The 21,742-nt window shown below is 39.2% G+C and overlaps 2 protein-coding genes and 1 pseudogene across 3 annotated transcripts in view; 2 read left to right on the top strand and 1 right to left on the bottom strand.

Moving 5' to 3' along the window:
- The window catches only part of RRP1B (ribosomal RNA processing 1B), a 45,561-nt gene extending 24,020 nt beyond the window's left edge, over positions 1 to 21,541 (bottom strand). Inside the window, exons 1-8 of one of the 2 annotated variants that reach the window (XM_069074831.1) lie at positions 21,175 to 21,541; positions 14,619 to 14,701; positions 13,066 to 13,123; positions 11,708 to 11,793; positions 11,181 to 11,242; positions 7,576 to 7,705; positions 6,978 to 7,042; positions 6,084 to 6,262 (exon numbers count right to left, since the gene is read on the bottom strand). In XM_069074831.1, the coding sequence (XP_068930932.1) occupies positions 6,084 to 6,262; positions 6,978 to 7,042; positions 7,576 to 7,705; positions 11,181 to 11,242; positions 11,708 to 11,793; positions 13,066 to 13,123; positions 14,619 to 14,701; positions 21,175 to 21,526 (1,015 nt within the window). In that variant the 5' untranslated portion in view covers positions 21,527 to 21,541. Of the gene's footprint in view, positions 1 to 6,083; positions 6,263 to 6,977; positions 7,043 to 7,575; positions 7,706 to 11,180; positions 11,243 to 11,707; positions 11,794 to 12,327; positions 12,454 to 13,065; positions 13,124 to 14,618; positions 14,702 to 21,174 lie in introns of those variants that run through there. The other variant, XM_069074832.1, reaches the window with a different exon arrangement.
- LOC138151388 (alpha-galactosidase A pseudogene) lies at positions 2,616 to 4,176 on the top strand (annotated as a pseudogene).
- LOC138151387 (alpha-galactosidase A-like) lies at positions 2,672 to 4,176 on the top strand. Its single transcript, XM_069074833.1, has one exon. It carries the CDS (start codon positions 2,850 to 2,852, stop codon positions 3,915 to 3,917), a length of 1,068 nt encoding a protein of 355 aa, XP_068930934.1. The 5' UTR covers positions 2,672 to 2,849; the 3' UTR covers positions 3,918 to 4,176.
- Positions 21,542 to 21,742: the final 201 nt, after the last annotated feature.

Below are 21,742 nucleotides of genomic sequence, written 5' to 3'. Positions count from 1 at the left end.
TCTCGCCCTGGGGGCAAAACATGCTCTCCCAACTACTGGCCCCAAAGTCCACATTGCACTGATCTCTCACTTTGTCCTTCACATCTATGTGTTGATAATTGTGGAAACGGCCACAGCTGCTGGTGATTTGGAGTCCCTCTAGCCGGAGGCTGGTCAGGCCCACCCTGGGGCTAAAACCTCTGGCTCACATGGGCCTGGGCTCAACTCCCAGAGCGCTGTGCTGGCCGATTCCTGCCAACCTGCCAGGCTGTCCTCAGTGGGAGGTTAGCTTCTCTGGGTCATTTTGTTGGTTCTGCAGCTCCCGCTCCAATCTAATTCTGAAAGAATGATTCTCTTCAGTGAGCTTTTGAGATTCTTTTTCTATCTGGCAAATTCGGCTTTTTAAGGCATTCTTCTCCTGATTGGTTTTTCCAGTCTCTTTTTCCATTTGAGTTAGTCTTATTTTTTAAGGTGTTATTTTCTTCAGTCAGGTTGTTGACTCTCATTTTATAATTTTCTTTTCTTGCCTTTTTTTTGGGAGAGCAATTTGGGGTTGTGACTTGCCCAAGGTCACATGGCTTGTTTTTGTGTTAAGTTTCTGAGGTTGGATTTGAACTCAGGTCCTCCTGACTCCAGGGCTGATGGTCTATTCCCTGTGCCACCTAGCTGCCCTTTAATTTTTTGGAGGGTAAATGGGGTTAAGTGAATTGCCTAAAGTCACCCAGCTAGTAATTGTGTCATGTGCCTAAGGCCGGATTTGAACCTAGGTCCTCCTGACTCCAGGGCCGGTGCTCTATTCACATAGCTGCCCCTTATAATTTTCTTGCATCATTCTTATTTCTCTTCCCAATTTTTCCACCACTTCTCTTATTTGGTTTTCAAAATCCTTCTTAAGGTCCTCTATGTTCTGTAACCATAACTTTCTTGGAAGTTTTTCGTGCAGGAGTTCTGACTTTGTTGTCTTCCTCCTGTTCCATACTTTGATTCTTTTTGTCCCCTAAATGTGAGTGTAAAGTTGGATTGCTCTGCTTGCTCATGTTGCCACTCAATGAATTGATTTTTTTAGCTTTTTGCCACGGTAGGACTCTGCTACCAGACAGGGGAGCTTTGTCTCAGTCGCTGGGGTTTTCGTAACTGCTGGAGCTGTTAGCTGGGTGCCCTCTCTGAGCCTCTACACACTCTGGCAAGCTGGTCACACACCCCAGGACCTCCACTGTAGACTGTAATCCAGAACCAAGCAGGTTAAAGCAAGAGTAATTACCCCTCAGACTGTTCACTTAGTCCCCCTACAATCTGCAAGCCAGGAGCAGAAGCTGCTACATGGCAGCAAGGCCGTGGTGCCTCATTGGCTTCTCCCTCCAGGGGGTAAAGGCCAGACCACACTCCTGAACTACTGGATCCTAAAGTCCACACTACACTGAACTCTCACTTTGTCTTTGGCATTTATGTGTTGATAATTCTGGAAACTGCCACAGCTGCTACTGATCTGAAGTCCCTCCAGATGGTGGCTGGTTGTGGCCGCCCTGAGGCTAAAATCTTGGGCTTGTGCAGGGCTGGGGTCGGCTCTCAGAGTGCTGCGCTGGCCCTTCCTGCTGGCCTGTCTTCAGTGGGAGGAGGTTAGCTTCTCTCTGTCATTTTGTGGGTTCTGTAGCTCTGAGGTTTATCTAGAGTCATTTTTTACATGAATTGGAGGAGATGGAAGCTGGAGCCACACAGAAGTCCTGTTTCTACTCCACCTTCTTGATTCCACCCTAAATACCTTTCATATAGCAACTGATACCCCTCTCCCCAACTCCAAATCATCTTTTATGCAACTTTCAGTATTTTATAGCTCAGAGACATCACAGACAGAAGGGAAGGTTCTATATATATTAGGATAGTCATAGTAACACTTTATATGGCAGGAGAAAACTGGAACCAAAGCGGGCATTCATCAATTGGGGGACAGCTTTAAAGTTATAGTGTGAATGTAATTATCATTGCACTGCAAAGTACAATATGTATGAGAAATTCAGAGAAATCTGGAAAGATATGGATGAACTGGTGGAAGAGTAACAGAATTATCAGAATAATTTTTGAAATGTAAAAGAAAACAATGTGAAAAGACAAGAAAATTCCAATTAATGTAATGATTAATATATATTTTTTTAAGCAATTGGGGTTAAGTAACTTGCTCAAGGTTACACGGCCAGCTATCTCTGGGTGTGGTGCTAAGTATCTGAGCCCAGATTCGATCCCCTGGCCATCCCGACACTGGGGCCGGTGCTCTCACTCACTGAGCCATCTGGCCACCCCTAAGCAATTGGGGTTAAGTAACTTGCTCAAGGTTACACGGCTAGGTGTTTCTGGGTGGGTGCTAAGTGTCAGAGCCCAGATTCAATCCCCAGGTCATCCTGACACTGGAGCCGGTGCTCTTACTCACTGTGCTACCTGGCCGCCCCTGTAATAATTAATCTTGATCTCAAAAAGTGTTAAAGGCCAAAGTGAATTCAATAAAGATGAAGACTGAGAAAGCGACATTAGATATTGTAATTAAGAGATCACTGGTAACTTTGGAGAGAGAAGTTTTAGTTGAACGATGAGGTCAGATGCCAGACAGTTAAGAAGAAAGTTAAGACTCCGGGGTCCAGACGAAAATGGGCAGGTCGAGGGCGAACGGGCTGGGGCAGGAGCAGGACTGGGCGTTTGCCTTCGGGCACCTGAGCCTGGCCCTGGCCCTGGTCCTGGCCCTGGTGGGCATGCCCGGGGTCACTGCCCTGGACAACGGGCTGGCCCTGACCCCGACCATGGGCTGGCTGCACTGGGAGCGCTTCACGTGTAACGTGGACTGCATCGAGGACCTGGAGAACTGCATCAGTGAATAGCTCTTCATGCAAATGGCTGACCTCATGGTAGCAGAAGGCTGGAAGGATGTGGGTTATGAGTATGTCTGCATCGATGACTGTTGGTTGGCGTCCAAGCGAGATGAGAATGGTAGGCTCAAAGCAGACCCCATACGCTTCCCCAGTGGAATCCGTCACCTGGCAAACTATGTACATTCCAAGGGACTGAAGCTAGGGATTTACCAAGATGTGGGAACTCTCACCTGTGCCGGGTACCCAGGCAGCTATGGGTACTATGATATTGATGCCCAAACCTTTGCTGACTGGGGAGTGGACCTGCTGAAATTTGACGGCTGCAACTCTAAAGACCTGGAAAGCTTGGTAGAAGGCTATAAGTACATGTCCTTTGCCCTCAACAGAACTAGCCGGAGCATTCTGTATTCCTGTGAGTGGCCTCTGTATACAAGGCCCTTCCAGGAGCCCAAATACACAGAAATTCGGCAGTACTGTAACCACTGGAGGAACTATGGTGATATCTTGGATTCCTGGAGTAGCGTGAAGAGTATCCTGGCCTGGACTGCATCTAAGCAGGAGACTCTTGTTCCTGAGGCTGGACCAGGGGGATGGAATGATCCTGACATGTTAGTGATTGGCAACTTTGGACTTAGCTGGGATCAACAGGTAACTCAGATGGCACTCTGGGCTATCATGGCAGCCCCTCTCTTCATGTCTAATGACCTCCGACACATCAGTCCCCAATCCAAGTCCCTGCTGCAGAATGAAGATGTGATTGCAATCAACCAGGATCCTTTGGGCAAGCAGGGCTACCGGCTCAGGAAGGTTGAGGACTTTGAAGTGTGGGAACGCCCCCTGTCAAATTTAGCCTGGGCCGTGGCTGTGCTGAACCAGAAAGAGATCGGGGGGCCTCAGAATTATGCCTTTTCCACTGCTGCCTTGGGGGGGGGGGGGGGGGGCCTAGGGTGTGCTCCAGCCTGCTTTATCACACAAATCCTTCCTCTTAAAGAAGAACTGGGGCTTTATGAATGGACATCTCAGTTGAAGGTTCGAGTAAACCCCACAGGCACCATCCTGTTGAAGCTACAGACTTTTCAGTAACACAGAAGTTTACAGTAATACCACCCTGGATAACTCATTTCCAGCTATACTACTTCCAATGACTTGGATGATTCCGTTTTGAATGTCACTTCTGCTGAATTCACTTCCATTATCATCTGAAGACTTTTAATTTATAATGTGATTTTAAAATGTTTTCTCATCTTTTATGGATTTCTCCCCTTTTAGTACAACAATTAAGTATGGGCCCCTTTCATTTGCCTCTGGGCATTAAACCATTTTTTTAAGGTTAAAAAAAAAAGTTAAGAGGAAAGAAATTTCTGAAACAAACTTGCTGTCCATTTATAATGCTTTTTTGTTGTGTACTAGTTGGTTAATGCAACAGACTATCCACCCATACAACTACATGTTACAGTTGTGTGGACATGCATTCTTCATAAATTTACTTCCCCCCCACTGAGGACTGTCAGGCTGATTTCTTCTGAGTGGCCACATATCTTTAACTGTGACTAGTTAGTACTTGGGGATTAATTAAATAATCATAATATCATCCACAAAAAGGAGCATCTGGAGAATCTTTATCTATGGAAATTCTTCTTTGTGGACTCTGTAGAGAATATTCTCCATGAAAGTGACAGAAACCCTTGGAGAACATCTATCTCCCTGTTTTGTGACTGATATTTACAATTATTGATGAGATTTATAATTAGAGGACTACTGAATAAAGTTATCTTTATGGTTACATCTACCATCTCACGTGATTTTAATATATATATAATAATAACAATAGACAAAATTTACATAGAGCTTACTATTTGCCAGGCACTATGCTAAGTGCTTTACAAGTATGTCATTTGATCCTCACAACAAACCTGGGAGGGAAGTGCTATTATTATCCCCATTTTACACATGAGGAAACTGAGGCAGATTAAGTGACTTGCCCAAGGTCACACAGATAGTAAGGGTCTGAGGACAGATTTGAACTAAGGTCTTCTTGACTTTAGGTCAGATCTTCTGGACTCCAAGTCCAGTATCCTACATTACTGATATAGTTCAGTTACTTTTATCATTGAATGGATGAGAAGTTTACCAATAGTTAAAGTAATATCTATATATAATTTAAAAATTTTGATTCTTAGCAGCTAATACTTTCTTTTTATTCTACTATCATTAATAGAATAAGGAGGCCACACAAGGTTGGAAGCCTTTTTGTATTTTTCTTTGCTCCCATTTGTGATGCCCAAATAATTTATCACCCAATAGCCAGTCCAGTTGTGGATTAGCTTCTCCACTGTCGGGCAGGCAGAGAGTACATCACTGGGATAATAACCCAAAGCTTTTCTAGTCTGATAGAATGTGTTTAGTTGCCATAGTCTTTAGAACCCAGGGTGACCCCCAGAGTACAATGAAGCATCAGAGTAAGGCTTATGTGGAGTACAGATTTCACTAGTGTTCTATTATTTCTCACTCTCAACTTGGCAATATCCTTTCTTAACAGGAAGTCAACATAAACAGAATTTTTCAACCACATTGGCTGTCCCTTCTTGCTACCACTATAAACACCCCTTCTCCCACCCTGAAGAGAACTTTTTGGAAGAAGATTGTTTCAAGCTTTTAGTTTATATAATCTCTTTCATATTCTACTTGGACATTATACTTGGAAAAGATGGCACTTAAACAAATTTCATACACCTATCATACTTAAATTTTCTCTCAAGAAATACCTAAAGAACTAAAGGAAGATTATCTAAAGATAATGAAGCTTGAATTACTTGCAGGTTTCATTATTAAAAAAATTCACTTAGTTCTTCACCTAAGTTCTTCATAAAAGTAGGAATATTGTAACTTAAAGTGTTGGTATGAATAATGAAAATCTAGTATCAGTAACACTGAGGGATGTGCAGAGAACATTAAAATTCACCATGTCTCCAGTAAATGTATAAAAGGCAGTCTAGGTTGATACTTAATGAGTTTCTGCCTTAGTGGCTTAGAGTCAAGAAGATCTGGGTTTGAAATCCTGCCTGACATTAGTTATGGGGAAGTTGTACAATCTGAGAATTGGTTTTCTCATCTGTAAAATGGGGATAATAGCACCTCCCTCACAGTATTTTGAAGATTAAATGATTAATGTAGGTAAAATGCTTTGGAAACCTTAAAGTACTAAAGTCAGCTTTTATTATGTAAATGAAAATTCATGACATTCCTTACCTGGTTTCTTTTTAATGACTGCTTTTTTAGATGTCAACTCATTATCAGATTCTTCTTCCTCAGACAGCTCACTGTCACCATTAGTTTTCTGTTCCTCCATTAAATCTTCAGGAGCAAAGGGGGATTGATCTACAATGACTTCAAAGATTCCTCTAGCTATCGTTTGTACCAAGGTATGGCTGAGGACAAAAGCATATGGAAAAGAATGAGATTAAAATTAATGAGAATGTATTATGCAAAGATGCATACAGGAATGAGAATGATTAAATTTCTAATTTGACTAGTGTATAAGGTTAGCCCATTGGTCAACAAGCATTTGAATGACTAAGTACAAAGAAATATCCACTTAGACATTAACCAACCATAGTGATAAAAGCACTAAGTGACCAGTACAGTATAACAGAAAACGGACAGTGGAGCTGACTGCTTGAGTGATTAGAAACAGGGTTAAACTAGCAGTTAAACTATCAGTAAAAACGTTAGTGTCTAACTAACTGGTATTTCAGATTTTGTTATCTTTTCCTTCAACTAACAGCTATTCCTTACACTTAACATAGCACTTTAAGGTTTATAAGCACCTCCTTCATAACAACCTTGTGAAGGAAGGAATACAAGTATTATTCTCATTTTGCAGATGAGGAAACAAATACTCAGAAAGGTTAAATTATAGTACCAGAATCACAAGACTATTAAGTGTTTATAGCTGGGACTGCAAGGCCAAGGCCAGTGCTCTTACCACTTCATGACACACAAAGTCTTATAAACAAAACAGGAAAATTCAGGATGTGGTATGACTGGCTGTATGATGGTCTTCCATCCCCCCCACCAAGATAAGGAGAATTTAAAGAAAAGTTATACACAAGGAAGTAAATGTAAGTTTTACTTCTTACTTACTCCTTAGTTTTAGCTGCAATCTTGCAGAATGGATCTATAAACTTGAGATTCTGATCTGCCACAAGCTGTAATTTAAAAGTATGAGGAAATAAGAGAAAAGAAGAACAAAGAAAATAGCTTTTGTCTCCTTTTCAAACATACTGCAGACATTGTTTCTTTGGAGAACACTTTAAGGGAACCATTGAAGCATTTCAATATTGTTTGACTTGGAATTTAAAAAAGTTATTTCTGCATTAACAGGAGACAACTTTATTATTCTTGCATGTGTCCTCAGAGCTACCTTGTTCATTTAATTACTATTCCATGGTTCCAATATTCAAAGCCAGGAGCTAGAGAAATTCTGACTTATGAAGTCTATGATTTTCTCCTAGCCAGCAAGTTTCCAAACCCAGGTATCTGGATTATCACTGTTCTGTTATGAATGGAGAGTATAAGAAACTTGGTTACTTCTACACCAGAAAAATACTTCCTTTCCTAAAGGACAGTATCCTATAGAGAAATATAAATTTAAAAATATACCAGGTTAGTTCAATTACTAGCGTGGCTAATATAGTTGCCTGAACAGCGATACAAACTACAAGCAAGATGCTGGCCTTACCTCTTTTGCTCCCACTTTTGCTAGTTCATCAAGGTAGATGTCAATGAAGTGAAATTTCACTCCATTAGGAGAATTACTCTCAGGGTGCAGAATTTCCTTCATCAAGACATCCAGAAAAAGCTTGATCTGGCTAGTGAAAAAAATACAACATAATTATTATATGTGTTATAGTTAAAAGATGAAAATAGTTGTCAAACAACTCAAAGTGTTAGTATTTTCTTTTTAGTAACAACACTAACAACTCATTTCAATCAATTAACAAGCATTTATTCAGTACTTATACTTACTAGGCACTATGCTAAATATGTTAACAAACACAAATATATACAAAGTATAATAAAGGTAGTTTGGAAGGGAGGACATTAGTAATTGGAGGGATTAAGAAAGGCTTCATGCAGAAGAAGGTGACTGAGATGCATTTTATAGAAAGAAGGGGAATCTAGGAATGTGTGTATTCCAGATATGAAGGACGGCCAGTACAGAGAAACAGAGAAAGGAAATGGACCGTCATGTGTGAGGTACAGAGAGGCAAGTCTGGCTGGATCACAGGGTACAGGAAGGCGAGTAATGGCCAATAAAGGCTGGAAAGACTGGTTGAGGCCAAGTAGCATAAAGCTTTACCTAGATGTTTTCTTTTCATATTTTTCTTCCCTAGCTCTTTTCCCATTCTTTCCTCTACAACTTTCATTTGGTTATTAAAATATTTTTACTTCCTTCTTTAACTCTTCTGGGAATGCTTGTTGGGCTTATATTCAAGCTTCATTTTTTTTTTAAAGCAATCGGGGTTAAGTAACTTGCTCAAGGTTACACGGCCAGTTATTTTTGTGTGGGTGCCGAGTATCTGAGGTCAGAACTAATCCCAGGTCTCCCAATGCTGGGGCTGGCACTCTTACTCACTGTGCCACCTGGCCGCCCCTAAGCTGCATTTTTCTGTGAGGCTTTGTTTACAGATTTTTAGACTCCTTCCCCAGTGTCTTTCTACCTAAGCTGCCCTGGGCTAGAAAAATGACTCATATGACTTCTTAACTTTCCCAATTAGAATTTAATCTTGTGCATTCTCTAGATCTTTTTTGAGGAAATTGGGTGTAGGTGTTGGGCTAGGCTAAATGCTTCCCCTCTCTCTGACATCTTGGGCCCCATCTGCTGTACAGGATTTGGGGTTTTTTTGGGGGGGTAATCAAGGTTCAGTGATTTGCCCAAGGTCACACAGCTAGTGAGTTAGGTCTGAGGCTGGATTTGAACTCAAGTCCTCCTGACTCCAGGGTGAGTGTTCGATCTACTGTGCCACCTAGCTGCCCCTAGTATAGGGTTTTAATGGCTAAATGGTTATTTATCCTAGAAGCAAACAAGAAGCCACTGGAGTTGGTTTAGTAGGGGAGTCATATAGTCAAATCTATGCCTAAGAAAAATCACTTTGTAAATAGCATGAAGAGGTGAGATAATTGAGGCAGGGAGATCACCAGTCCAAGCAAGAGGTGATGAGGACCTGAAATAAGATGGTAACTGTTGAGACTCAAAAGGGGGTCAGATGCCAAAGATGTTGTGGAAATAGAAGTGGTAAGATCTGGCAAATGATTGGATATGTGGGGCTGGTGAGAGGCAAGTGAGGAGCTGAGGATAATGTCAAAGTTACAAAGTTGAAAGACTAGAAGGATGGTGCAGTGCCTTGGATAGAAATAGGGAAACTTCAAATAAGGGAGTTTGGGGAGAAAGATGATGAGTTCACTTCTGGACATGTTGAGTTTAAGATGCCTCGAGGACATTCAGTTTGAGAAAGTGGGATGTAAGAGTAAAGCTCAGAGTATAACTGAGCTCGATACGCATATACAGACTCTGAGGTTTACAGAACACTTTCTCATTTATTTTTTTTCAAACTGAAGCACAGAAAGGCCAAATGACTTGCCTTAGCTCTGGAGTCACACAGCTAACACCTGAGATGTTAACTCAGGCCTCCTGAGTCTTAGACGAGAGCTGCTTCCATGATGCCACACTACCTTTTTTGTAAACAGAGAAATCTTAACGGTGCACGGGGTACTCCTGGTGCCCACAAAGTTCACCTCACTGGACGTCTTCAAGCAAAGCTGGACTGACTGACTTCTCTGTTGCATTGGGGCCATATTTTTTTGGCAGGTCCTTTGCTCTGGTTTTTCTTTTAATTTCTCTCTGAAGATATTTTTCTACTCCTCTTTTCTTTGCTTTGTTCTTTAATCTGGCATACTGGTTGTTTTATAAAGTGGCATAGGAGTGCTGGTCCAGGCAGATGTTCTGAGTGGTCCAGCAGAACCACCACAGCACTGGCCTCCCTGCCTCCTGTAAAGACTCCCTGCACAAACAGTTTTTGTAGCTAGTGTGTAGGTTGAGTCCCAACAGCAGAGGCCCAACAAGAGAGCCCCAACAGCAAAGGACATCAAGAGTAAATGGAAGGACATTTTGTTGGCTTAAGGCTGGATTTGGGTTTGGAAAAATAAACTGTGCCTCCATGAGTTGTTCATAATCTAAGTATTTTTCATTCAAATGCTTTTGTGTAAGTTCATAATGCAAGTGTTCTTAATTAAGGAGTTACACGAATACTGATGGATTATATCTGGGCTCCAAAACAGAAAGAAAAAAAAATCTAATTTTATTTCATGACACTGACATTACTCAAAAGTCTGCTGACTTCGGAGGCAGAGGATCTGGATTACACTCCCAGCTCTGCTACCTATTACTTATGTGAATCTGTGTAACTTGCTTAACTTGTTTGAACCTCAGTTTCCTATCTGTGAAATCTGACCCGAGATCCTTTCTAGCTATAAATATATGATCCTATAATAAATGCAAAACAACTGAAATGTAACAAAAATTTGGAGAATCTGAACAAAGAAAAAAATGGAATTAAAAATACTCTTCTCACCATCTTCCCCATCCAGCCCCCAAGTCCATTATGTACTTTTGCTTATTCTGTCTGCTCTGTGCATCCTTTTTCCTAGAACATCTGTTTGTTTTACATATTTATCCTAAAAGGGCCAGCTCAACTCCCACCTACTACATAAAATCTTCTCTACCAGACTACAGTAATTCCTGATCCCTGCCCTAATTCCTTTTGTACTTTTTTCCATACCGCACCATCAGAACCTTACTAAATATTCTTATTGTTTAAATATAATGCACAAATTAGAACTTATTAGTATGCACTGGTATTTTGTAATTAATTTTCATGTGTGTGTATGTGTGTATGCATATTTTAAAAATATTTTTGAAGCAATCAGGTTTAAGTGACTTTGTCCACAGTTAGCCAGCTATTAAGTGTCTGAGGCTGGATGTAAACTCAGGGCCTCCTTACTCCAGAGCCAGTTGTCTATCCACTGCACCATTTAGCTGTCCTTTCACTTATATCTCATCCGCTAACTGGAATTCAAGTGCTATATGGACAAGTAATTCAATATACTTCTTTTAAATCATAAAATGCCTTTAGCACTGTGTTTCATATTCAAATACTTTACTAGTTGATTGAAGCTTTAAGTAAATCCATGATCTTGAAGTTTGCTATTAATAGTCATTCAACAACTGTTTATTAATTGGTTACTCTATGACTGTGCTGAGGCTAAATCTTGTGCATTACTAACCTTTCATCCCAACCATTTCTCTTCAGTACTTCAAAGGACTGTCTCAGGACGAAACGAATTAGCTAAAGATAAAAAAAAGTATGTTACACAAGAAAGGAGACATTTCCAACTAGTTCAGTGAAAGAAGGGTATTGACACAACTATTGCAGTCCAGATGCTGATGGCTTATACTGTAATTCAAATGTAAGCCTTAGGTAATACTGTACCAAAGTAGTATTTCCCAAATCCACCTTTTACAATAGCACAGAAGTGACCCAAAACCTCGATTTTTCAAATATGCAAGCAAATAATGGCTAAAGATGAAGCTTTCTATTGCTATAACTTTACTTCTTATGTCTGTTCATTTTACATTCTGTTCTTGTACTTACCTGGAATGGTCTTTGTTGACTAATTTAAGTTTCTGAGTATTACCCCCAACCAGAAATTCTGAATTTGTATGTTATAATAACTAACTTGTATCTGAGAATGTTATGCAACAAAGTTGAAAAAGAGAAAACAAAATGAAAAACATAGATCTAAGCTCTTACCATATAATATTTGTTTAGACGTTGCTGATCTATTCCTTTCCATTCCCGATTCATGGTTTTCCAAAAGGTTTGGATGAATAGGTGTTCTAGAGCGAACAAAAGTACCTGAACATCTGATTTCCAATATAACACAATATGCTATCTTACAAACAACATATGAATATGTAGGAACACATTCAGAGTAATGTACCATTTAGATTAATGCTTATAAATGATTCTTTTTGGTCAACCTCAAATAAAATATATGCTAAATAGGGCCAATAATTTTTTTTAAAAAGAAAATATGATTTCATAATAGGAAATATATGGAAATTTATGTTTTAATAAGCAGAGTCCTCTAGGAACATGTTTATCTAATATAATGTTTGTAAAGTGCTTAACACCGACACACTGTAGACACTTTTAACATACCCCTTTCCTACCTCCCTCCAAATTAAGATCTTTTTTTCTGATCCATATTCACAGGCCTTTTTAACTTGTGCCTGCATCCAGAATTAAAAATCAGTTATTTTTATGAATACCCTCAAAGCCTATGCAAGATCTACCCATACATTTTGACCCCATATCGTATGTTAGTTGGGTGGGAAAAAGCACAAAACATTTTATCAACAAGCACTTACTTAGCACAAAGCATGTGCCAGGAACTGTGCTAGGCATTTATCTTCTCAAAATTCAATTGGTACTCAACTTAGAGCTGCTTTTTTCCACTTGAAAGTGAAGTGATCATTCTCTGTGCATGTAGTTCTCTGTAGAAATTTGCCTTTATTACTGGCTGAATACAGTTCAGAAAACTACTTTGAGTTACAAAGTCATTAGAATCATTAGGTCTGACTTGTTAAAAATAGAACAAACTAACTTTGCTCTTTCTTTTTTATGTCCGCGGGGCAAAAGCTTTCAGAAATATCCTTGTTGTGTTCATCACTTTTAAAATTCAGCTCTACTACTAAGAACCATCTTCCAAAATGTATTATTGCTTCAATTCATTTTCATTAGATTTAAACAGTTCTCTGAACTTGAGGAAGGTCCATCTGGACATTCAAAGAAGTTCTCTCAAATATGTGAATATGGACATATAGCTATATAAAAGTGCCTATTAAAGTACTTCAAGTTTTTTAGTCACTGAATAGTTATTTGTTAAAAATAGCACTACATTTAAATGGCTATTTGCAATGTCTGCATGAGTTACTCAGAAGCCTGTTTTCATAATGTCAAAACATTAAAAACCAACCTTATGTAGAAATCTTATATTATACACTTGCCTTAAGCCCTAAAAGGAAAGACTAAAACTTTAAAGGAAAGTAGAGAAAGAAAGGAAAAATGATGACCAACTATGTCACCCAACATTAAATAAGACTTACGAGCCTCCAAGTTGTTAATAACATGGATGAGTTGGGAAATGGTATCAGCTAATTCCTCCTGTAAAAGTGAGGTTGAGAAAGATGTTAGTGTTAATATGTGGTAACAATGCATAGTGACAACATAATGGCCAGTGCCCTCCTCTCATACCTGCTGATGAGGAAATCTGAGTCTCCTGTTTTTAACATATTTTCTACTAGAATATATGTATAATGAATATTTGCATATCATATGTAAAAAATCACATTTCTATTGATTCATTATGCCAGAATATATGTCTTTGAAGTGTTGTTTAAGCAGCATGGAGGAAAATTTTCCCTATTTGTCACTTTAGCTGATCTATACTATAAAGTAGCAGTTTCTTTCTTCAAACATAGGTATTAATATTTATATTGTGATTTTTTAAAAAACAAGTCAAATAATTACAAAACAATGAAGCCTACAGTAGGATCTGATAAGAAAAGTATAATATAGCCATACATAAGAATTTCACCCTCCACTATTGACTTAATCTATGATTTTAGACAAGTCAAGACAAAGTAGAATGACAAACTGTGATCCACACAGAACTGAGGAGTATCAGTTTGACTCTTCCTACTATTAAGAGGAAAACAGCACAGCACATGTATAAGATTTATCATGAGCTATACACATGGTTTAAAGGATATAATCAGGTGACATTGGTGAGGAAAAAATATTTAAAAAAAGAAAATCTGCTCATTAGAAGAGAAAGCAAATCTTACTAATTTTAATGAGATATCTATGAGTTTTTCTGATCCTAGGTTTGGTTCTGGATCAACTTTAAAAATTTCTCACTTCTATTAAACTTAATGTTTCACTAATCTTTGATGCCAAGTGAAAAACAATTTACACAATCATCCTAACTAGAGCAAATTCATATTGGTAAAAATTAGTAAACCAGAACAAATTTTTATGTGCTCCAAAGAAAGCAGCTATGCTAAAGGTTATATATTAAAATCCAAAGTAGAATTTATTCCATTATTTCTTAAATGGCAGAATTAATGAAGAGTCATATTTAAAGTGAATGATGAAAAATATCTTGTCCACTGACACCTGTAAAACAAAACTCATTGGATTATGAATTATGACTGAAGAGACACCTAAAATTTATGGGCAGCTTTCATTTTAAGGTAATTTATGGTATGTAATCCCTTTGCTCTTTTTGAGGCAGTGTGAAATACTGGACAGAATACTACAATTCCCCTGAAAATATTTGCCTATCCTAGTTTATCCTGGGCAAATCAAATAACCTCTCTGATCCTCAGTTTCCTCATATGCAAAACGAGGTTGGATTCAATGGCTTCTAATACCTTCCAGCTATGATCCTAAGTCTTCCTGAATAGTAATAATGGCCCATATTAATATAAGACTTTAAGTTACTCACTTTACAACAATCCTGTAAAATAGTGGCAATTATCTTAATATATAAAACTAACCAAACTGGGAATCTTTTCTATCTACCTTACAGGGTTGCTAATTTTGTTTTAAAAAGTTTTTTTTTTTTGTTAAGGTAACTCAAAGTAAATGGTCTTACCTGTAGGAGAGATTCGTCTTGCATCCACATGCAATAAAAAAGTCCTTTCCAAATTTTTAATAGTTCTTCTTGACTGAAACCACCTAGAGTATAAAAAATCCCACAAAATTCTTATTGGAAAATGTACATATTCCTTTTCTAAAATTTGGGAGCAACAACTGAAGGAATAAATAGTAAAATATGCATCATGTAGATAAGACCTATAGAACATATCTGTGGGTGATATGAACTTTATTTTCATTGTTTTGAGAACATGGGAGAAGAATTAAGATTTATTTTGCTTGGCTACAGAAAGGAGTTCTAAGACCAATGGACAGAATTTATAAGGAAATAGATTTTTGGTTCAACATAAGAACTTCTAAATAATCAAAGCTATTTCATACTTTTGTGGTGGCAAAAAATTGGAAACTGAGAGGATGTCCATCAACTGGGGAATGGCTGAACAAGTTGTGGTGTATGAATGCAATAAAATACTATTGTTCTGTAAGAAATGGTGAACAGGTAGACTTCAGAGAAGCCTGGAAAGACCTACAAGAACTGATGCTGAATGAAGTGAGCGAACCAGGAGAACACTGTACATAGTAATAGCAACACTGTGTGATGACCAACTTTGTTAGACTTAGATCTTCTGAACTTATCAATAATATTAATAATGGGAAAATAAAATTTAATGTAAATACAGGAAATACTACACAGTCTTGAATTTTTCCAAAAGTGTTACTAAATAACCAAACAATAAATGTAATCTTGCTGGCATTTGAAACCCTGATATATATGATAATGTATCACAATTTTATTAAAGGACAAGATAAACCTTTTGGGGGTTAGCAAAAGCAGGATCTAATGGATGACAGCAAACACATTAAAGAAGTTGTACTCATTAAAAAATACTCATGCAACACATATGACTATATTCAAACCCTTTCCTGAACTCAAGTTTGTTTATTGTATTCAAAAAGTGCTATCACCCTAGCTTTCTGGTGATTCACTTCTATAATTTGCAACAATTTTACATATTCACAAGACAGGAGCATTTACTTTCTTTGGGGGTAAACTCATCTTGTGCATTTAAAAAATCAGAGAACAGTTGTAAAATGAAAGGTTGCTAAGGCAAATACTTCTCAAAAACGAGGAACATGCCATACCAAGAATTTATTCTTTCCTCAAGCTGTAGGATCTTTTATTAGGAACTGTACAATTAGAACTGGTATGGTACCTTACACATAGTAGGCACTCAGTAAATATTAGCTGAATGAATCAAAAAAGAACTAGACCAACTTTAGAGGATTCATACTCCATTCTTCAAAGTAAGGCAAATCACATAGTGCTCCAAATCAAGCCTGCTTCTGAGGCAGTATCAAAATGGAAGGTTTGGGAATAACAAAAATTGAGACAAGGTCACAGCGGTCCACAAAGCTACAATACAAATAGACTAAAATATCTTACTTCTTCTAGAACATTTTGATAAGATTTATAAAATGTTTTCCTCATAACTCTATGAGATATTTCAAATATTACTAATTTCATTTTACACATGAAAAAATAAGCTCAGAGAAGTTAAAAGTGACTTCCTTTGGGGTTTGGTCTAAATTAGAGGCCTTGAAAGACGTCTAATTTCTATATAGAGGAGGAGTAGTGTTGAAGGTAGAGAAATTATATTGTAATAAATGGCAAATACAATTTATAAGAAAAGTAAGGTATGTAGGTGGTTAAGTGCATAATTTAGGGAGATGGAAACTCTGACAAAAGTATATTCACACCTGGAGGGGATATTCTAAAGAGGAAGCTCTTCTGCAAGTTCATCAGCTCCAAAGACAAAAGAGAGTAAAAGGACTTCGATTTCCTCATCCATAAAATAATGAAGTAGAGCCAAGTTGAGCCTTCTAAGGCTCCTTTCAACTATAAAATAATTTAATGTCTTGGGTCGGCTAGGTGGCACAATGAATAGAGCACAGTCCCTGGAGTGAGAGGACCTGACTTCGAATCTGACCTCAGACACTTAACACTTACTAGCCGTGTGACCTCCGGCAACTTACTTAACCCCAATTGCCCTGCCCTCACCCCTCAAAAAAAAAAGAAAAAGAAAAACAAATAAATAATAATTTAATGTCTTTCCTTCAGAGGTAAACATGTTGAAAGCTTCTTTCAAGGGAATATTGGGAGTGGGACTATGGGCTGTGCTTTTATCACTTCATTAAAAAAAAGAAAAAGCTCCTCTCACACACATTCTTTCTTAGCCTATACATGAGTGCAAAGAAAACTCATTTGTAGACTTAGTCCAAAAATTATATGGGTAGGTCGGGAATCGACAATATGCTCTCATCTTTAAAGAAAGCAAAATTACCATTTTAAATCACACAGAGCTAAGATGCAATTTAGTATGTTGGTCCATTACAGTTTGTGTATGAAAGATTGTTTTAAAATAGAAACACCCATATTACAATCAAAAGTAATGGAACTGGATTTTGGCCAATGGCAAGAAAGGGACTCAAGTGTACAAGTACACTCAAATCATTTCATCACTATGTCTTGGTTTTTCCATCGTTTTTTTACTTTACGAGAAGTCTATGAAAACAAGGTTCATTTCTGAAATGTTTTATGCAATGTGTATTTATTTCTGTTGTAAAAAAAACAGTCTCAGAAAAGTAAAGCAAAAAGTTATGCAAATCAATTTCTTTCAAATTATTCAATATTAAATCTTTATAGATAAAAACTAGATTATTTGGTGGATATGAATTTAACATAATTTTATTTACCTCAGAATGTTCTAAATATTGGCATGCTTTGAAACGATAAAATGGAAGTCATTTTCATAACGAAATGAAAACAATACCTCTTGGGGCGGCCAGGTGGCTCAGGGGGTAAGAGCACTGGCTCCAGTGTCAGGATGACCTGGGGATCAAATCTGGGCTCAGATACTTAGCACCACACCCAGAAATAACTGGCCATGTAACCTTGAGCAAGTTACTTAACCCTGATTGCTTAAAAAAAAAAAAAAACAATACCTCTGGGTCCATCAAAAGTTGGGATCTATCCCACTGCGATTATAATTATGAATTCCATTTATTATTACTACTGGTTCTATACAAAACTAATCAATATGAAAGAACATTTATATCCTATCATCTGGTGATAAACTTTCTAGAAGATAAAAATTTGGAAGAGAATGTAGCAATATGCCTAATGGTGAACAGCAACTCAACAGAACAGTGAAATTAATATTACTAATTATCAGAGTGTTGAATGAATGAGTAAACTGTACATAACATTAACATCAGGTCCATATGTTATCCCTACTCATCCTATATATGAATTCAAAGAATACTCATTTGTAGACTTAATCCTACAATTGTGGGCTCAGGTCAGGAAACCTGACCATCATCAGGAAACATCAGATAAAATGCCGGACATTCAAAATAGGTTAAAAGTTGTTTTTTTTTTAAACATTTGTGATAATTTCTTGTCTTGACGGGCAATTATACTTTCTGTGCTGAGGGTGGCTTCAATAACACAAGATCACTGGGGTGGTGGCAGTATCAGAAAAGAGAAAGTGGTATTCAAAAGATGTAAAGGTGTAATCATCAGGCCTTGTTAAAAGACTGGATATGGGGGGTTGGGTGTGTGTGAGAGAGTGAGGGGCTGAGGATGACACCTAGGTTGTGAGACTCAGAGACTGGGATAACGGTATTGGGAGTGAAGTGGGGGGGGCAAGTTTGTGGGGAAACCTAGTGTGCTCCACTTTGGACATGCTAGGTTTAAGATATCTATGGGACATCCAGTTTGAGTTGTGTAATATTCTTCTGGAGATGTGATATTGAAGGTCTGCAGAGAAGTTAGGCCTAATACATAGATATTACATCAGCATACAGATGATAACTGAATCCATGGGAACTGTTGAGATCACCAAAGAGGGAGAAGAGAAGACGACCCAGGATAGAACTCTTAGGGAGATGACTACAATTAGAAGGTGTGATCTGGATGAGATTCCACTAAAGGAGACTGAGGAGGAGTGGTCAAATAGGTAGGAAGAGAACCAGGACAGTAGAGTCCTAAAGATCTAGGGCAGTATCAAGAACAGAGTGATCAACAGTGTCAAAGGCTAAAGAGAAGTCAAGAAGGATGAGAACTGAGAAAATCCCATTGTATTTGGCAGATCTTTGTCAGATATCACTGGTAATTTTGGAAAGAGAAGATCTCATTAAATAATTAGATCATCAGTCAGACTTCAAAGAAGATGAAAGAAAGCGGAGGGACCTGTTACAGATGGGTCTTCAGAAGGAATTAGCCACAAAAGACAGAAAAGATACGGGACAATTGTTATAGTGGGGATGGAGGGACAAGTGAGGGAAATATATCTAGTAAAAAAAAGCAGTATGCTAGGCACCAAAGGCTAATATACAAATAAATGGCAGGGCTCTAGCTTTTAAGAAACCTCAGGAAATAGTATCTTTTTGGTTTCTTACCCCAAAGTAATGGGAATGTAAATTTCCATTGTGGCCATCTTTCAAAGATTGTATTGTGTAAGAAGATCTTCCCTGCTCCTAGGTTAAGTGCACCTGGAGCCTGTGGTGGGAGGCTTGTTTTTCAGGAGATACCTTGTGATTGGGCAGAGGGTTGTTACATTCTTTGAGCCTGGAGAAGGCTATATAAACCTTGATGTGAGACTTTGTTTTGGGGCTCACTTTGAGAAGTGTTGTGTGACTTGACCAGAGGAGACTCCAGGGCTTTGAAAAACCTAAATGTTGATGCTTCCCTCTCTGGTAACTGACTAGGTATAGATGTAATGGTTGGACAGTTGGAGGCCTGTCTGCTTGAAATGTTTCTGTATACTCTGAAGTTCGGGGTGCTGACTTTCCCCCCTGAACTAGGTAAAAATGATATGTTTGACTGATTAAAGCGAGATTGTTAACCCATTTTAAGTTGCTTTCCTTTAGAAAAGCAGATCTAAGAACCTGTGTTGGCAGCCACCCTGGGTATGCTAGGGTGCTTGCTGCTATATCTACCTAACTTTTCCAAAGGCTTATATAAGACAGTTAAATAAGAAGCAAAACTCCAATTTCTTGACCCTATCTATTCCAGGGTTATCCATAAAAACATAAGACCTTCCTTTTAGCCTATTTTTCTTTTTCTGGGAAGTCTATTATCTTTCCTGTCAATAGTTACTTTCTTAAAGGAATTAGAAGAAATGGTATAAAAAAATAAAGGAAGAGAAAGGTTTCCAACAGGATACCAGGTGAAGAGATAGGAGTAAGGTCCAACAAAATCACATGGGGAGGCAACCAGACATAGCAGACTCTGGAATCAGGAAGACTCCAATCCAATCTCTCTCACTTTCTAGCTGTGACACTCTGTGGCTTAAGTGACTTGATTTCTCTGTGCCTCAGTTAACTCAAAGGGGATGGTCTCTAATTCAACCTTTGAGTTCTAAATCTTATAGTTAGTTCACAACTTATACCTGCTCTGAAAAAAAAAAGTATACTACTTATCTGCTACATGAAAGTAATTTAAGTTATTGATTTTAATACTGACATAAAAGAAGGCATTTATGTCACTACTTTAAGGATTAGGGATTCTTTATCACCTTGGATAAATGGATGATGGGCAGAGATCACAGCACCTCCATGACTTTTATACATGGTCTTTGAGAATTCTTAAAGCTAAAACCTCATTAACTTAGAGTCACCCTAGTGATGTGTCTGTGTGTGTGATACATAAACAAAACATACTGCGAAAAAGTAGTTTTTTCCTAGTATACAGATATGTAAAGCTCTGTAGGGTGGTGGAAAATGCCATATACCTGGAGTCAGAAGATGCAGGCTTGAGTCCTATTGGCTCTGCCATTTACTAGCTGTTGTCATCTCTTGTAAAAGGGGCATAAATATATTGCAACCTAGCTCAGCGGATGAGGGGAGGTCCAAATGTGATAATATTATGTAATAGAGCTTTGTCGCTTATCGATTGCTCTATATATATATATGTCCTCTCTCTATACTGTTTGCTACCAACTTTATCTAGCACAACATTCTATCCTCAAAACCTTGTTTTCAAAAGTCCAGTTTTTCAAATTGGCTTCTGACTACCTTGGTCCTTGCCTTACTGATGCCAACCAAACCTGATTTCCCATCATTTTCCCATCCCCAATTCATAGTGGAAATTCCCGTTTCTTTGCCTACTGCTTCCTGATCACTTGCTGGGCTCTTCCTCCGCTGCCACTACTGTTGCTTTGGGCAAAGAAATAAAAATAAAAAACTCTTATGATGCGGTGCCTGCCTCCCCCTCTGCCTCTTGCAGAGGCGCACCCCACAGCTCGCGGACCCTCTCCACAGCCACTCCATTTCTGGACCCTCTAAGTGCCGCCGGCCACAGCAGCGCACGCACCTCCCCTCTGGTGCCCCATGTGCTTTCCCCGTCCCTTCCCTCGCCTCCCACCCCATCCAGTCAGCCATGTGGCGTGTAATCTCGCCGGCCGCCTTCTTTCTCCCCCGGTCCCTCTGGGGGCGCGCGCGGCGGCGGGGGGTGGGGGTGGGAGGCCCGACCCCCGCGTCAGCGCCTTTACCTGTCACTCTCTCAGTTTTCACGCTAATATACTGGCGCAGTTTCTTTGCCGCGCGATCCCGAATCAGCTTCTCGTTCGATGCCAGTCTCTGGGCAAACTGAATCTCGGCCGGCTGCATGGCAGGGGCCATGATGCCCCCGGAACATCCCCTTCCTTTCTCCCTCCCACGCCACTGCCGCTCTCCTCCTTCTCCTCCTCCTGCAGCCACAATTGCGCAGAGGCCGCGGACGAGCCCTGAGCAGCAGCGGGCGGTGGAACCGCGCGTCACGTTCCAAGGAACGCGGGTTGATGACGTCATAAAGGGGGGTGGCTGCGGTGTGCCACCTGGCTGAGCCTGGGTGCTGGCTGGCATCGAAGCTTCAGATACCCTGAGATCTCGGGGAGCCTGGGGGGCGAATATGCAGCCGCTCACCTCCCGTTTCTAACCGACGAATTCCCTAAGACACTGTGCTTCCTGACCCGCCCGCTCTTTTTTTTCCCCCTTCTTCCTTCATTTGGTCACTTTTCTGCTAGAAAAGGGACACGTTCCTCTGCTCAAAAATTTGGAGTATTTCCTTAGTAAGGCGCA

Source organism: Petaurus breviceps, unplaced genomic scaffold (genome assembly GCF_028583685.1).
Source record: "Petaurus breviceps papuanus isolate PSGF00001 unplaced genomic scaffold, PetGlider_PUasm1.0 90897, whole genome shotgun sequence".
NCBI lineage: Eukaryota > Metazoa > Chordata > Mammalia > Diprotodontia > Petauridae > Petaurus > Petaurus breviceps.
This window is presented reverse-complemented; position numbering and strand designations above follow the sequence as displayed.